The sequence below is a fragment of the Maylandia zebra genome, linkage group LG6 (genome assembly GCF_041146795.1).
Source record: "Maylandia zebra isolate NMK-2024a linkage group LG6, Mzebra_GT3a, whole genome shotgun sequence".
NCBI lineage: Eukaryota > Metazoa > Chordata > Actinopteri > Cichliformes > Cichlidae > Maylandia > Maylandia zebra.
The window spans coordinates 22562168-22580144 of record NC_135172.1 but is presented as its reverse complement, the minus strand read 5'-3'; the positions used below and the strand labels follow the sequence as shown (position 1 = coordinate 22580144).

The following is a 17977-nucleotide window of genomic DNA, read 5'->3' as shown; positions in this document are numbered from 1 at the left end:
GTTTACTTTGAACAGTTATTGTTCTGTTCTGAAAGGCTTTTCTTTAGTTCCAGTAATAGCTAGTCTGCTCTGATTGGTCAGTCTGTCTCATAAAAATGAGGCAGTGGTCACCTTTCATAAGTCTATAAGTAGCAGCGTGGCCCCGTAAGAGCTGCCAGCTAGGTAGCAAGTCAGTCTTTTTATTTGTGGGTCTGTCTGTAGGGGGTAATTGTCATTGTGTTACCTGACAATGTAGATAAGTCACAGCAGAACTGTCTGGATGATAAACAGGACACTTCAAGCAGTTAAAGGGTAGCATTTTCAATGGGAGATTATATCTCCTTTTGGGATGGACTAACTTGAACCTGCAAAGCTTTTCAGATTATATGTTTTGAGACAGTGACATGTGACTATGAGCTACTTTTCTTGTTCCCAAGTTGCAGAGTTATATCACCTGTGGGTTGTGGGGCTGATGTTGATTTTTCTAGGTTGGCTGCATGATTCAAACTTGTTGGCCAATGTGACATTGTTCCCAAAAAGGCAGTAGCGAGGCATCTTAACCCCAACTACACCAGCAAGTACTGAACCGGTGTGGAGGCCGATACGCATCTAGGAAGAAAATGAGATGTTTTAGTTCAAGTTTCAGCTTGTCTTGCCTTACACATGCACGCAGTCGTGTGCACGATGACACCCATTCCTGCCTTCATTCTCATGCTGCTATACTCATCACCTATGGTGAAAGTAACATCTGAATACAGTAACAAATGCAGAGACCTGCCAAGAAACCGATGTAATTTTAATTTTGGGAAAAGTGAGATTTACAAATATTGGTGTGTGTGTATATGTATATATATATATATATATATATATATATATATATATATATATATATATATATATATATATATATATATATATATATATATAATTTTTTTATTTATTTTTTAATTTTTTAATTTTTTTTTATATTTTTCATATATTAGAAACAAAATCTAATTCCTCAGCATAACATTTTCTCAATATTGTATGGGTATAATTTTGCTACAGAATAACGTTTTGGTGTTTTCAGAGGGATGAAAACCTTCCCAAGTAACCACTGAGGAAACATCCAGAATGGCATTTCTGGCATTCGTGGAAGTTAATGACATGACTTTGCACATATTTGGTTTGGCTGATTCTGACAGCTGTTAGGCCAATTAGGACTTTTTAAGGCAAAAACACCACATAGTTTTATCATCATCAGACATGCATGATTACATATCAGAGTATTTAGTCAAATATCTAAGACAGTTCACTTTTATGAATACAATTCTTTCTGTGTAATAAATTCTGTGCTGTAATGTGCTGCGCAGTTTGTAACATCTTATGAAGAGTACAAATTAAGTAATGTTTAACTTATTTTATTTCTGACATTTAATACATAAATTAATGCAGAATGAATCTTGAATCAATGCCATTCGATCAAGATATGTATCTATTTAGGTTTTTAGTTCAAGGTCAATAGAGCTAATCAGTTAAGGATGAATAATTCACAGTTAATTCTTTCATAATTTAATATGCAACCAAATAGCTGAAATGTGAGGCTATTAAATTAATAATGCATTTACACACTATATAGAAATACATTACTCTGAATACACTTCTCTGTTATAGAAATCAAGCTAGCTTCATACATAAACTTCTTCTGTAGAGTGCGTGAATCAGCATTTCTTAACAGAAGATAAGTTTTGTGTGAACTGCTACTAAGAGCAACCAGCAGTCAAGAGAGACACAGAGACACACAATTAAATCATCCTGAGTCAGATGTTGGTGAAACATTATGATTTGTACTCTGATTAGATAGTGTCACCTAATTATTAAAGATGTTACACTCTGCTTTTGTGATTCACATTCTTGTTTTGATAGGTTAGACTCATGTTGAAAAAACCCCAAAATTGTCTGACTCACTGATACAGTGACAGTAGTGGCTGTCAACGTCATCGTTCGTTAATTGTGCCAAGTTCTCTGCAGATAAGGACAATAACTGGAAAGCCACCAATAATAGTGACAACAGTTTAAAGTGCAGGAAGCCATTAAAGCGTTACTTATTGTGTGAAATCATTATCTGCTTTATATTCAAATTATAATAAACAACATTTTGTAACAACAACAATGTAGTGATAGTTCTCTTTTTCTTGTTCTTAAAACTCTCTAAATAAAAACACTCGGACACTGTTGGAAGTTACATAATCTGACTGAATAAAGAATTGTACAGTAATTAGTGCTTGGCCCTCACCTGTATTGGTTCTCCCGTTGGCGTCATAACTCCATTTGAAAGCTCCATCATCTTTAAAGCCATGAGTGCAATTTGAACAGCATGAGTGTCACTCTCCCTGTGCAAGCCACCAGCTACACAGTATGCATCACCAATGGTCTCCACCTGAATAAAGCGGAAGATTGTTAAAATTATTTCTACAAAGACAAATATAAAACGGCATACATTGTTTCAGGAGCTTTTTATGTCTTCTCCTACTCAATGTCAAGGGCTTTATTGCTGCATTTAAAGTGGCACACCACGTTTAAGCTATGAGCCGCGACATTGGTGCATATTAATATTGTAGCAGTAGCAGTGTGTGTGTGTGTGTGTGTGTGTGTGTGTGTGCACGCGCGCGTGTGTGCGTGTGTGTTTATCTATGTGTAAGCAGGCACGTTTTGTTAAAGCAATAGTTATGTGATAGCTGTGAATGTGTTTAGGTGTGTAGTTTTAAACTTTAAAGATGTGTGTGGTCTGACGCATGAACAATGGGTTAGACGTAGCAGAAGTAGCCCACCCTTACTTTACTCATCAGTCCTTTATTTTCATTTCCAAAGCATTAGTAAGTCTTCCAATATGAGCTATCTTCATCTGATATATAAATGTGATATTCTTGAAGCTTGGTCAATGGTGTTGTGGCTGGTGTGATCACATGAAAATATGGACCCTATGTGTTTTTTTGATCTGAGACTATGATATTTAACTGTTAAGAATACATTTGACATGAAGGGAACGAACCTTAGACAAAGTGATAAATGTAAAGTGGATATTCACCAAACAGTCTGCAACAATTTGCCTCCATTGTGCAGCAGAAGACAAGTAAGTGTAATAAAACTTAAACTGTAATACTGTAGTACTTTATTAAAAAGTCCATCTTTTTTCCCCTTTCTTCTTCTATTCTGTGCAAATCTGAACTGGAGAGCACTCAGCTGCTATGTGGCTGGAACAAAGTAAAACTATTTTTAGGCTCACACATGTGGAGTGGAAACAGGGTCCTCAAGGAACCTCTGACTTCCTAGCGTTTTACGAGATATTTGTCAAACGCGCTCCTCTCTCTGTTATGCTTCCACGACAGTTTGATTACATTATCCAGCCTCCCTGCAGATTAGCAGCCTATGCAAGACACTTGGCTAGCTGGTTGAGTTTCAGTCCTTTGTACACAAAATGGTATTACTTTGTTCAAAATGTTGTGAAAGCATTTAATGCATTTGTAACCTCCTATTCATATATATATACACATATATTTATATATAAATGTATGTATATTATACTTGTCCTGGTGGCCCGGGATGTTGCAGAAAGAGCTTCAGCAGGCTCTTCTTCTACCAAATGGGTTACAGGGGCAGTTCTTTGTCCATGAGTTTTGTGTGTATAGTATGTGTATATTATTTTAGTGTATAATTATATCTAAGTTATTCAAGCTGCAGGCACGGCTGTGTGGTCATGGGGGACACACAGGTAATGTCCACCTTAATTTACGTGGGAGTTAAGAAAAGGATTTTAATGATTTACAAAAGACAGAAACGGAGTACTTACAACTGACTTGCACACTTACATTCCTAGCAAGATCGAGTGTACTTACATAAAAATTAATGAACCAACAAATGTATTAATAAAATAACGATTGTTGTTGTGGCTATTCATAAAGAAAGAAGTCACCTATCTATAAGTCTGAAATTTTTGCCAGCAAAATGACTTTCTAATAAACTGCAAAAATCCTAGGATGTTCAATCTTGATGTTGAGTCTTGCTTAATGTTGTACCATGTCACTTACTGTTCCATAACAAATTTGAAAGCTTGACAATGATCCAGCATTGTTAACACCTGAGTGGTTTCCCAACATTTGTGCAGTGTAGACATGAAAGCATGTGTGAATGTTCACTGTAAAAAATAAAAAAAATAAAAAAAAGCTCAGCTCAGCAATATATATTAACCTACCTTATACACATCAAGCTCTCCACATTGGTGGTCAAACCTGGTGTATAGCTCATTGAGCATGGTGATCACTTGCATGGGCGTACAGATTGAGCAAACAGCCGTGAAGCCCACAATATCAGAGAAGAGCATCGTAACATGGTCAAACTTCTTGGCTTGGACGGTTTCACCCTGCCACAGCTGCTGTGCCACAGTGCCGGGAAAGATCGAGAAGAGGAGATCCACTGTTTTCTTCTTTTCCTCCTCCAGAGCTTGATGTGCATGCTCCAAGGCTGCCTTGGCCTTCCCCAACCGCTTCTTCAAACCATCCTGTGCTTTGGCCTGCTCGCCAACCAGGACTACATCACGGAGAGCGTTATGAATAGGGATGTCTGACAGATAGAGGCCGCGACCTGTCAGCTCCTCCAGCTTGTCCACGCATGGCGATCCCAAGAACAAGATGGCGTTTGACTCTGAAACGTAAATCATCTGACCTTTAAGGTCCATGTGCTAAAAGGAAAAGGAAAATGATGAGAAACATTTAGAAATTTTTAACAAAATTGTTATTAAAAGCTATGAGATCCTTACAGCTCAAATATTCTGTGCATTTGTACTGTAGGATGCCTTTTTTTCTTTTTAAAAAAAGTACATACATACATATATATATATATATATATATATATATATATATATATATATATGCTGTGGGGGGTGTTTTTATCCATGGAAGCAGTTTTTTCAAATGTATACACAATTAATTCCCTCAAGAGATGTAAATATTCCAGTAAAATAAAATGACAGCTGCATACAGCTGCAATCAGCCACAGTTTTAAACAAAGCTGAAAGATTTATTTATGTAGGGAATGTAAGCCGGTCAATTGGTCAATCTGTCTCACAGTCAAGACTTCAAGAGATAAAAATGTGGGTTGTTTAAATAAAAACCGTTGCAAGCCTTTGGTTTGTGTGTTTTTGTTTGTTTGCCTTTGAAGAGATCTGACATCGTCTTCTCAACAATTTTCCGATTTCATTCATTTTGTCTGAAAATAGCTAACATTTTTGACAGCTTATTCTTTATTTTTCATAGACAGACAGCTTTCGCAACAATGACACTGAATGCTTTTGATTTCTCATGTTTATATTCTCTCTACCAGAGGTGGGACCAAGTCATTGTTTTGCAAGTCTCAAGTAAGTCTCAAGTCTTTATCCTCAAGTCTCAAGTCAAGTCTCAAGTAATGTCAGGCAAGTCAGAGTCGAGTCTCAAGTCACTGGTGTAAAAGTCCGAGTCAAGTCACAAGTCTGAAACTTTGAATTTCAAGTCCTTTCGAGTCTTTAAAAAAAAACGAAAAAATAATGTTGCAGTTATGCTAAATGTAAATATTAGACCATGTAATTTTTAAATCTGTGTTTTTCTCAACACATGACAAAATAGTGAACTTAGAAAATATACACAAATTGTGAAATTGCACCTCTTTAGAATGCAGCTCAATTAAACCTAGCTCCAAGAATAATTTTCACCGACAGTTCTGAGATAAGCTGCATGTTATTTTGGATGCGGTTGTAGGACCGGTGTTGTGCCAAAAAGTGATTGTCTGCCAAAAAGTGATTTCCAGTGTTTCTGTGTATTTTTTATGTGTAATATCTTTACGTATGTTCGTAAATAGACTTCAGTGAACAGGGGATACAAAGGGGTTACATAAAGAATTAAAAAATTATCTGTTTTTTAAGTATCTTTACAACTTGTACTTACATTATAACCAATCCGGTCCTTTATCCCCACTTAAAATATTTTTACAGAACTATTGTAATATTTGCTGCCGTTTCTGCTGTCCTGTTGGGCAACTTACTCTTACAAAATACATTTTTAATGTTAATGAGATTTTTTTTACTGCATAAATAAAGGTTATATAAAAGTCGCTGCCAAAAACTGATTGCGGCTTGTATCTTGTTACACGAATGTTGTTTGTGGCTCAAGATGACTTTGTCATCCATTAAGGGATGCATTTGACATATGTTTAACATATTATAGCCCAACAAGTTACTTATAGCACTTTAAATATGAGCAATCGCTTTTTGGCAAATACCGGAAATCAGTTTTTGGCAGACAATCACTTTTTGGCACAACACCGGCTTTAAAATCGCATGACAAAAATATCATACACATTAAAAAAAAACTGCATCACCAACGTAGCCTGGAAAACATTTGCTAGTTAGATGAAGTCAGCTATCTCATATTTATATGCATATTTATAATTATACGGTTCTTGGAGTGAGTGCATACACTCATGAAGTTTAGTAACTTCCGGTCACTGCAACAAGCCCAGGTACAGTTTACCGCCGGATGGGTGCAGGACCTTGAAACGCACCGTGTAGAACGAAAGACCATCGTACGTATCATATAAGTTTACCAGTCTCACAAATTGTCGTCATAAATACACATTCCTTAACCGTTTATTAATAGGACCTTTGAGCTCAACGGTAATTAATTAGTAGTGGAAATAATTTCTGGTACCCATCACAGAAATGTAGCAGTGACAACAATATTGTATGCTGTAATCGTACTGGGCAATTAGTGATACAAAACAACTGTTTTACCCTGTGAATAAAAGTATATGTTTTTGTCAATGTACCATAATAACAGAAGCGAAACGCAATATTGTGTCAGGACAATTCACTATTTATGCACAATAAACAAAGGAGCATAGCACGACAATTTCTGTTCAGCGCCAGACTTGCTTGTAACCTATATCACTAATTATGTTAAGAAAAATGACGTATTAACTACAACAGCAGACTGACCTTCGTGTAAATGCTTGGAGCAGACTAACCTGTGAGCTGGAGGGTTCTGGGACGTTATATTTGATCTTTGAATGGCTGCAATCCAGGCCATCCATCGCCTGTTTGTCACTTCGGAAACATGGCTCGAACAATTTCTCTTAAACGTCGTAATCCGATAACAACCGATCTCTTTACCCGTCGGCTTCCCGTGGCTGTCATGCGACCGGCTATTGCAGTTAATAATACAACAGCTTCTTGACATTTTTGTGTTTCTTTTTATTGCTGTGTAACTGATTTTAATTGAAAGCCTGCGTGCGCTAGTACTTCTTGCCACGAGTTCCCAGAATCCTTTGCGGTTCTACCCGTGAATGACGTCACATTTTCAATCTCTATATAATATGCGTGTTAAATTTTATATTTGGGGTGAAATATCAAGTCTTTTCAAGTAAACCGGTTCAAGTCCAATTCAAGTCCCAAGTCATTGGTGTAAAAGTACAAGTCAAGTCACAAGTCTTAGAACATTTTTTCAAGTCAAGTCTAAAGTCATAAAATTAATGACTCGAGTCTGACTCGAGTCCAAGTCATGTGACTCGAGTCCACACCTCTGCTCTCTACTATAAATTATTAAATATTTGTTAGAATAAATGAACATGAAAATTTGATTTGTGGAGCCATAGGAGTGGGCCGTTTTTCCTTTTTTTTAACGTATCAGATAATTCAAGTTATGTTAATGTGCTATCTCTGCTGACTGGAATATAAGTATCAAATTGCTGACCCAAGATGCAAGAGACTGTGAAACTTGCTGGCTCGCCCATTTGCTGATTTCTACCTGTTTTAATTGGACCCTGTTCACTAGCTGTAAATCTACCACTGGAGGACAAGTGCCACATGGTATTAAGTGGAAGCATCTTTGAATAAGTTTCATTATAGCATGCAACATTTACTCGCCAGTACCTCTCATTGCAACTGATGGCTGTGCACCCTTACAAAAATAGCATGAGCATGGCTGTGGCTTTGATGGATAAAATGGTTTGACATTTCCTTCTGATCTCCACTGGGGGTATAATGTTGATCTCTACCTCAGGCCGAGTGCACCCAAGTACACCACTAATAAGCTACGATGCTTATAAGCAGCCCATTTTCCCCCTCTTCTACCCAAGTTCCTTAAACATGTAGGTGATGATGGGAAAATGTTTTCAGCCTCTCTAGTCTCTCTAGTCACTTTTCAAGGAATTTCACAGATGTATCAACGTACCTTTCCTGTGTTATCTGTGGTGGCAACTCCATGCTTTATCCGAATGATAAACTGTGCATTTAGCATAGTGAGGATACCCTGAAAGGTACATTTGATCTGGGGGGACACAATAGAGAAGTGGTCTTGGAAGGTACTAAACCGTCTGAGTCCATCCTTCCTGATCAGTCTTTTCCTGAGCCCGTGTCCTACTTGCACCAGAACCAGATCCTGGTCAAGTATCAGATGGAAAGGGAAGATAGTGGAAAAGAGAGAGGTAGGAAGGGTCCCAGCTGAGGTAGCCCGCAACGGACTGGGGCTCAGATTTTTTGTATCTTTAACTACAACTGTGTACAGGAGGCTGGGCTGTGGACTGGATTGCAAGATGGTGTCTCTGCCATGTTGGAGGTCCATCACCACATCCACAGTGGTGTTGTACAACAGGCGGGCAGCAGCTTTGATGACTCCTGGGAAAAAGAGCTCAGTGGTGGTGCAAGGGTTGAAGAAATAGACAGTAAGCAGGCCCGGATCTTTGTCTAAGCAGAGTACCGAAGGTTCGTTTACACAATCTCGTCTATCCGGGTTGGGCAGCATGCTGCTCTGTTTCAACAAGACATTGAAGCTGTTGAGGAAGTCGTGGAGCGCTCCCCCCACCACCGTCAAAATGTGGCTGTCCTCTTCGTAACACATATTAAAAATCTCCTCACCAAGAGCAATTTTCAAAGCTTCTATCGGGATTCCTGTTAGATACATGAAGAGGATAGGGATCTAATTCACAATCAGTGCTTAAAACCCCCCTAAAACATTAGCATGTTTTGGCCAATAAGATTCCGATTTGTCTTTACCTGTTTTGACAGAATGAATGTTCATCATCTCTAATAAATGCTCTGGTTCACTGCTACAGCTCTGGTGATGTGAACAGGAAATTGCTAGACTGGAAAGTCAACAAATATCAAAGTCAGACACACATTAAAAACACACTTTCAGTAGACAGTCACTGAGATACAGCAGACATCGGCTGGAATTGTCCACAAGATCATTTTAACCATTGATTTTCCTTTTCATCTGTCTGTAACATCCCAGACAAAATGGAAAATGTCTGCTATAACTTCCTAGGTGGCATTTTTCTATGTGCTTTTTTGTCTGAACAAACAGCCAAAGATTTTTTTTTCCATATTTATATTTCTATATCCACATATATGACATGTGACCACAAAGACTGCAAAACCTTGCATTTGAGAGGCTGCGGCAAGGTAACAATCGGTACACATGCATTAAAAATGAGGGAAAACATCACCAAAAATAGTTCCAAATTAATTTTCAGCTAATTGGTTAATACACTAATCGTTTTAGCTCCTCATCAGACCCTGACCCTACTGTGAAAACTACGCATTAATGTCACTGCGCATGTGATATTTTCCATAGCAGTCTAATGTGCCCTTCATTTGGGAGGGTTTTCTCTTTTTCTCCAGGTATCCATAGCAGCCGGAGTCTGTGTCACAACTCCTTGTATCAGTCTAGTAGTGAGAGTGCCAGAAGATATTTTGTAACAAATCACACATCTCACCCTCACTATTTTTATCATGAGGAATACACGCTGTGGTGAAAGTTGTGGGCTAGACCTATAATTCACAGACTGCAGCTGATAGGATGAGCAGTGTTTTTATTGATGTGTTGGTGGCAGCTGAAATTAAAAACACCAGTTACCTTTCAGAGTCCCTGCTGTGATCTGATAGTGTCATCATTCGTTGGAGGGCAGTGTGCAGCCTTTGAAACTGTATCACAGAGTGCCCAAAGCAAGTTAAAGGTCAGCGTCTGGGAATACTTAAACGTCAATTACAGAGGCTCTAATATTTATAGCATAAGATTTATCTGTTTCATTGTCTCAAGCGGACACAGGGGCATGGTGTCTGTGCTTTAAGGCAAAAATAAATAAATAAATAAATAAAAATAGATGCGATAAATGCAGTAATAGTTGTGTTTTTTCACAGGTCTAAGTAAAACACTGCAGAAGATACATGAGGTGAATAAGAAATGCATTTATAACTCACCTCGGGACATGCCAGTTTTCGGATGCTATCCCCAAGTGTATGCAGGTTAACTTTGGCTCTGCTTGTCTTCTTTCGAGGTACACCCTCACCTGTTTTTCCGTGCACGTCCTTGGAAACAGGCAATAAATCCGCCGTCTCAGTTGAGCGCTCCTCAAAGTCTCCGAGCTCATTATTTTTGGCGCTGGCAGAGAACGGACACTCTCCGGATATCTTCAGCTCTTTCAGCTTGGCGCAGAACATCTTCCCGGCTGTAACCTCCTGGCGCTTCTCTCTTATCTAATTTCGGAGGGAGACAGTTGTGGACGAGCAGTTGTGGTCTCTGGGGGAAATTCCATCATCTGATGTGCTCATCGGGATACCTTCCTCCTCTCAACCCGACGATTCACATGATCAGCACCAAAGCCAGAGACCACATACAATATTTATTGAAAACAGCATGGGCAAATGATGGCAGGGAACTATCATTACCAAAAGCCAATGAGGAACTAGAGGGGGGCAAGAGCACTAAGCCAATCCATGCGCAAGTGGGGATGGTGTAGCCAAGCAACCTATCAGCAATGAGAAATTATTTCCAGACGACTCGTCGCATGCAAAAAAATTTTTTTCACTTTAGCCCGACAGGGAACCATCAAATAAAACTAGTAACGTATAAGGTTAACCACACTTCTGTTATATCCCCGCTCTGCGCTGAAAGGTGTTCATTTTACATTTATTATCTTATTTGGCATTACAAATCTCGCATGGCTTACTCTAATAATGTATTTGTCACTCATGTTATCTGCACATGTTTAATTCATTCCAGTATTTCCTGTACGAACGATCAGCTGTACTGTAATTATGAGAAAGATCAGGCCAATGCAGCCAATTGTCCTGTCTTTTCAAACCAACGACTTAAGCCTTCCTAAGCGTTTTGTAACTTACAGCTGTTGGACAAATTAATTGTTTGAATAACTTTCTATCCAACATAAAATTATAAATAAATAAGTCATGATCAGGATCAGCGCATTAAAGCTTTCCTCACCGAGAACACTTTCCAAAGCTTTCTTGTCAGATACATGAAGGGAATTGAAGTTTGATTCACGAACAGTGCTTTAAAAACATTTCTACATTTTGGGCAGTAAATTTCCGATTGATCTGTTTTGACAGAGTGAATGTCACTACTGCAACTCTTACAGGGTCTTAAGTCTTAAACAATTTGTGGTGCCGCAACTTGCAATCGTTACACAAACTATTGAACCAAAAGTTCATTTAAGCGGAAGACTGTATGAAAAGCAGTATTTCTACATGCTTTATGAGCAGCACAATGATTTAAAGATGGTCCCCAACTTGTTTAACTCACACCCATGCCTATACACGTTTTATAAAGCTGTACAGATAACTTAACTGATGCCATTGCATCCAGTTTGGCTGAAAGGGACTAATGTTAAAAACAAGTGAGTCCTCCTCATCTCTGCTCGAGGCTACATCAACCACAGATAACTCAAGGGTTTCATGAAGCAGCTGTCTAACAGTGGCACATTTACAAAAACACAAATGTGCTTCAGTCTTGTAAATATATGAAGTCTGAGCAACATGAGATCACATTTCCACAGAAGATGTTACCCTGTGTGAGTTGAATTAGGTCTGTTCTACTGAAGGTCGGGGAAAGGCGCAGAAAGGATTGGACATGTTAGATGATCATTTATAAAAAAAATTGTGGAAAAAAATAGATTTTGTTGGCTATGACAAGGCTAAACTCGTGCTTGTTGGCCATGTTTGGTCTGAAAAGCAAGCAATTTCACTACAACACCATAAATCAATTTCGAGAGTTTAAATAATGAATAGTATTGTCACATGGGACTTTTCTTGTTTCTCACAGGGACTCTCTCTTATATAACCCTGAGCTTCTTTTAAGGTCAAGACCAAAGATGTTGCTACCATATAAAACAAAAAGTTTATAGGTTAGAGATTAAAGGAGGAACCCTTTCATCAGGCCCCAGGGTGGGCGCCCCACTAGAGTAATTAATTTAACAGTTCAACCTAAGGGGGGGGGGGGGGGGGGGGGGGGGGGGAATTTAAAAAAAAAAAGCTACTCATTTAAAATGTGCAAGTTATGTTACATGTGACAGTTTCATGGTACTTTAACTGAAATGACAAGAGCATGGATGCTCTGAAGGAAGGCTAAAGTTAGTGATACAGGCAGATAGTGGCTTATTAGCTACATCTGGCCATGCAGTAAAAGAAATAAATAAAATAAATAAAAATAAAAATAAATTCAGTGAAAGTCAATGAATTTTAAGATAATTTTAACTAACCTGAAAGCAGCTTCAGTGCAAATCAGTGCCATTAATACCACTGGACAATCACTTTTACTGATGTTTTAGGCTTTACTGCCACTGAAGTTGACAGATTTGAGTATGTTCCTCTTTATCTATTGCATATTTGGTATACTTAATGCACTTTGTGGATTTTTGCTATGTGTATAGGTGTCTCTTAATCTCAAGAATCGCAGTATCATGCTTGTGTAAAGGTTAAATAATATTAATACCAAATAAAGTCAATCTGTTTAACGTTGTAGCATCTACTACCAGTCAATACAGAAAGGTGCTAATGAATAGAAATATCATTATTTGCCTTTTTAAAATAAATCAATTGACTTTAGTTATTTTACACAAACAAAATCACAATATGAAATGCAGAAAAATAGAATAAATATTTATTAAAAAAAATAATTAAAATATATTAAATCAATACTCCGAAGTTAATTAAAGTTATGTTCTTCATATAAAAGAAAATGGAAAGTGGAATAATCCAGGTTTCAGTCTGTAATCATGATTAGTCATGGGGAGGAGCCATCGAGTTTGACGGCCACAGGTGGGAATGATTTCTTTTACTGAACGTGCTCCTGTAGTCGTAAAAAAAAATCACCCAATCTTGGTCATGAATACAACAAAATCTGTCATTTAACACAGACCCAAACATTGATCGTGAATTTATTCACGAATGAGATAAAACATTTTGAAACCACACAGTCCTAACTGTGCAGACTATCTTTAAAACTACTGTAGGCGTTGGTCTCTTGGTGCTGTAATGTACACTTCTTAAGAATGATGGCTTTCTGACCCTTTCGACCCCTATAGATATGATTTAAGAAAGAGAACCAAATCTTTTAATTACATTTGGAGTTTCTAAAGACTTTCAATGACTTTTAACTTAAAATTATTGCACCCAGTTGTGGGGTTCTGATGAATAAGCCTCCTGAGCCACAAGACTCAGGATGTGGCTCATTTCCTAATTTTGTTTTGGTTTGTTTTATCCCAAGCTCCTCCATCTTCATGATGAAGATATTTTGGGAAAGACAATTAACTTTTTGTTAAAGTTGCTGTTGTTAAAGCTTGTTGTGTAAAACTGCTTTGAGGTGAGTAAAACCACTCCATTCAAAGGCCGGCTCACAAAAGTTAGCTAACATTTCAAACACTCCCCCCCCCCCCCCCCCCCTTACAAGCAAATTTACTTAAAAGCAGCTCTAATGGAGACCAATTGAATAATATTTTTAACATGTAGCAGCGTTTGTGTGATTTTTTTTTCAGACATTTTTAGCTTGAAACAAGATCATGCTTTACAACAAGTCCAGAGCAACGACTTCTAATTCACTTTAAGTTAATAATATAGCCTCTATCACAGCTATCCAGCCAGTGACTTGCTCGTTTGCATTTGCCTCTCGGAGCACTGATATGGGGTTGGAGGGCAACATCTTGAAGCAGATCTTTTTCCCCAGGTCTTAGTGACCCATCTGCTACCTCAGAGGTAACAGCTGCTGCTGCCTCTCACCAGGACCCAGTGGAGAGAGCACCAGCTGCGCTGGCATGAACAAACATCTTTGTCATGACTGGCTGAAAAGTTTCAGTGTTAATTTCGGCTTTGTTTTACTCTGTGTCTTATCAGTGTGTTCTTTCAGAGGAGCCATGTTTGCACTGAGGGAGTAACCACCAGGTTTCAACACATCTTTCAGATAAAATGAGAAGTGCTGACTGACACAGCAGGCAGGTCTGTTTCTCGCTCTGTTTGTTCTCAAGTAACACCTTGGCGACAGGGGAAAGTGGAAAATGGTTCTCCGTCTAAGTGCAGTTGTTATGATTAAGGATCCAAATTCAGAGAAAGAAGAGGTGCTAATAAGAGATGACATGATATCTTCAACATCTCATTCATCCTCTCAATGATCACAGGACTGAACCGAGATTGATCTCACAGCTACTTCTGGTTGTCTGTGCTAGAAATTTGAGGAAGGTGGAGAGAGAGCTCATGCAGAGCTCTATGATGTCATTAGGATATCAGTTAATAGAATAAAATAAAATACCTAGAAGAGGTTGGAAAAAGAGGGAAGAAAGTCCAGCTCCTCCATTCTGTGGAATCTGGTTTCCGTGCATGAAATCCTCCAATATTTCCATCTATGGCTACACCGTTAAAGCCTGAAGTCATAGAAGTGGAAATAAGAAACATTTTATCAGCAAACTGTAATAGCAGCAAATGTGAAAGCCATTAGGCAGCATAATTACATTTCAGCCTTACTGCATATTGAAGCCCAGCTGATTATTGGTAAGCCAGTATTTACACCAGATATTAGCTATTTGCTCATGTATCAGTATAATTTATAACAGGGAATAAATGAAAAATTCTAAAGAGTAAAGAAGAGATGGGAGAAACACCCTTCAACCATATTATAAGAGTTGATGCTACACAGTTTGTCCACAAGAGGGCACTCTGCAGCATCCTTTTTGGGAACAGCCATGTTTGGAGACATAAACATAACATCCAGCTGATCCAAGTACATTCAGGCAAAGCATAAATATAGAGAAATCTGTAAAGGGAAATCCATTTATGTGACTGAATGAATAAGCTAATATACTGGAATATTCTACTGATAAATTGTGTTTTATTTTATTATTGGCCTCATTATGTTGACAAGTTAAACAAATATCATAATTTCTGGAACACAGCATGAAGTGGAAATCCATAAATATAATATTTGTGATTAAATTATTTATATATATGTACTTTTTTTTTTAATGCAGCATAAGGAACAGAAAAGTATGCTTTCCTTTTCCTCGTCTGTTGCCTGCCTCTATTCGTCCCTCAGATGGTGCCCTGTGGTGAGCCTCTTAGTGTTGAGGAATGACTAGGACCAGTGTGCAGACCTCATGCCTCAATAGGAGACCAATCAAGTGAAGCTAAGCTCATTTGATATCCTGCAGCAAAAGGAGGTTTTCATGCAATGCTCTCTTCTACTTGTTGTTTTTAATTACCCCTGGCATTCCCTAACATTTGTAGGAAAGCCAATAAGATATAATATTCTTTATAACTGTTTGGACTTTAGTTCCATGCAGGTGACAAATGTTTGAGAGCAGAGTGAAACTGCAATGCTCAAATTATTTCTGACATTATCTGATGGCATTTGGGAAAGAAACTCAAATAGTGGCTTTAATGGCTGGATAATCTAAAGGCAGGCAGGAAAATGTAATTATAGTTACATAAAGTATTTACTGTATACTGCTTACATTGCCTGATATAGACAAATTAGAAGATTTTCATGAACTAGATTAATCTTTCAGCTCTGAGACAGCACACAGATGCCAAAAGCTACTTCTTTCATCTGTGAGACCTCTGAGCATAACATGATCCAGATGTTTCTCTTCTTGACATTACTTGAAAAAAAGTATCTTGTGAGGCTTTAAGATTACTTAAAGGATTTTTTTTAAAGTGGGCCTTAAAATAACTACCAAGTTCTCATAGAAGCACTGAAACATGAGATTCTTGCGGTAATCATTCCTCTTGTTCAAAGTGGTCATTAAAACCTCCCTAATCTACGTTCAGTGGCTATTTGGTACAAGTGATTCCAACATTAATCTGAAGCTAGTGGATGTTTTACAATTGTTTTGTTTTGTTTTTTTATCATATAACATCAATTTTCCACTCTGTCGTTGCTCACATAGGTGTGCAAGACAGATTTGCGCTTCTATTTTGTAAAAATGTAGCTTTGAACCTTCATGGCTTGTCTACAATCACCAGCCACTCGGCAAAAGGAGCAAGAAAATAATCACACTGCTGATACTGAAATGCTTTTATATAACTCTCATTAGAAAGCCAAAATGGGCTACCCTGAAAATAGTTATATGTTTCATCACAGCTGCACAAAAATTCTTTATATATATTGAAGTTGGGGTTTTTTGTTTTGTTTTTTACATCCCAGCACATCTGCCACTTTTCACATAAATAAAAGGCTCCAAAGATAAACTCTGCCTATGGACATATGATGAATGTGCATTTGTAATGTGAGTTCTTGCCATATAATCATTCCTCGCTCACACTCTAATATTTATAGCATATAACTGAAAAGATCTTAATGCTCTGTTTATGATACAAAGGGAGATAGTTAATCTCATCACAAATCTTCCTCAGCACACTAAGTCCACGGGAACTCAAGAGTCATGACTTCACACTGTTACAATGCATGCTGCTGCTGCCGGACTCAGTTTGATAAGAGGGAACATCCTGGAGCAGATTGCCACATTGAGGCACAAAGAATTGTTTAATAATGTAGATACTTGGAGTACAATACTGTGGTAATGTTGTGTTCCAGCACTTTAGTGTATATATTGAAGAAATATTGAATATTCTATAAATGTTTTAGATAAAAGAAATCTTAATATTAGACAAAGATAACATTTACAAAATGCAAAATGCTTTGTTCATTTAGAGAAAAAAGTTATCCAAACCTACCTGGCTCTGTGTGGAAAAAAGTCATTACTTTCTCTCTTCTTTGCAGAATTGTTTTATTTTGACCACACTGGAAGGTTTTCAAGCATAAATGGCCTGTTTAAGGTCCAGCACCATGTTTGACTGTCGGTGTGATGTTCGTTTTATGAAATGCTATTAATTTTATGCACATGTAACTCAAACCTTCCAAAAAGTTCAGCCTCTGTCTCGTCAGTGCACAGACTGTTTTCCAAAATGTCTTGGGGATCCTGAAAATATTGTTTTTTGGCAAATGTGAGTCGAGCCTTTGTGTTTCTTTTGGTCAGCAGAGTTTTCAGCTCTCACCATAAGTTCACTGGAATCCCAAAGAGTTACAATGGCTTTGAAAGTCTTCCCAGACCAATAGATGTGACTGATTTTGCTTCTCAGCTGTTTCTGTCATGATGTGCTGCCTTTAGAGATCTATTAGTCGACTTCACTCCGTCAGACAGGCTCTAACTAAGTAATTTCTTTAGTCAACAGTAACCAAAGTAACGTGAGTGTTGCTAGTGAAATTGAAATAAGTTAGGGGGCAAATACCTTTTCCCTACACTGCACCTGTTAGGTGTGTTTATTTTATTTTATCTGACACTCTGTTAGATTTAGACAACTGACTTTGCATGCGTGTACAAGAGGAACCATTTCATCTCTGTTTTCCAGTAATCCTAACAAACTTGATTTTATCCAGAGGCATTGTTAGGACAAAACATCAGTGACCTGAAACTGTCCTCATTTTCAACCCCACTTCCTGGCATGTGGTATTTGTGCTATTTGACTTTGACATAGCAGCTAAGAATAGCTAATACAATTTAAAATGGGGTGGAAAAGGTCTGTAATGGGAATATTTTTTCAGTAGATCCTCCTTTTTACAGATATTCTTGTAATTTATAATTCTTAGGCTGAAGAGTTGTCCTTTATATTTTATAAATCAGAGGGTGTAAATCTGATTTATCTGCAAGCCGA

General features: G+C 37.9%; 1 protein-coding gene across 2 annotated transcripts in view; it reads right to left on the bottom strand.

The window, feature by feature from the left end:
* Positions 1 to 10711, bottom strand: part of gucy1a1 (guanylate cyclase 1 soluble subunit alpha 1) — a 250801-nt gene extending 240090 nt beyond the window's left edge. For both annotated transcript variants that reach the window (XR_013098953.1, XM_004549485.4), the window contains exons 1-7: positions 10244 to 10711; positions 9900 to 9967; positions 9038 to 9126; positions 8217 to 8932; positions 4211 to 4696; positions 2255 to 2398; positions 434 to 588 (exon numbers count right to left, since the gene is read on the bottom strand). Coding sequence is in view for 1 of the 2 variants with exons in the window: in XM_004549485.4 (XP_004549542.1) it covers positions 434 to 588; positions 2255 to 2398; positions 4211 to 4696; positions 8217 to 8932; positions 9038 to 9126; positions 9900 to 9967; positions 10244 to 10483 (1898 nt within the window). In the remaining variant the exon portion in view is untranslated. The remainder of the gene's footprint in view (positions 1 to 433; positions 589 to 2254; positions 2399 to 4210; positions 4697 to 8216; positions 8933 to 9037; positions 9127 to 9899; positions 9968 to 10243) is intronic.
* Between the last annotated feature and the right edge of the window lie 7266 nt (positions 10712 to 17977).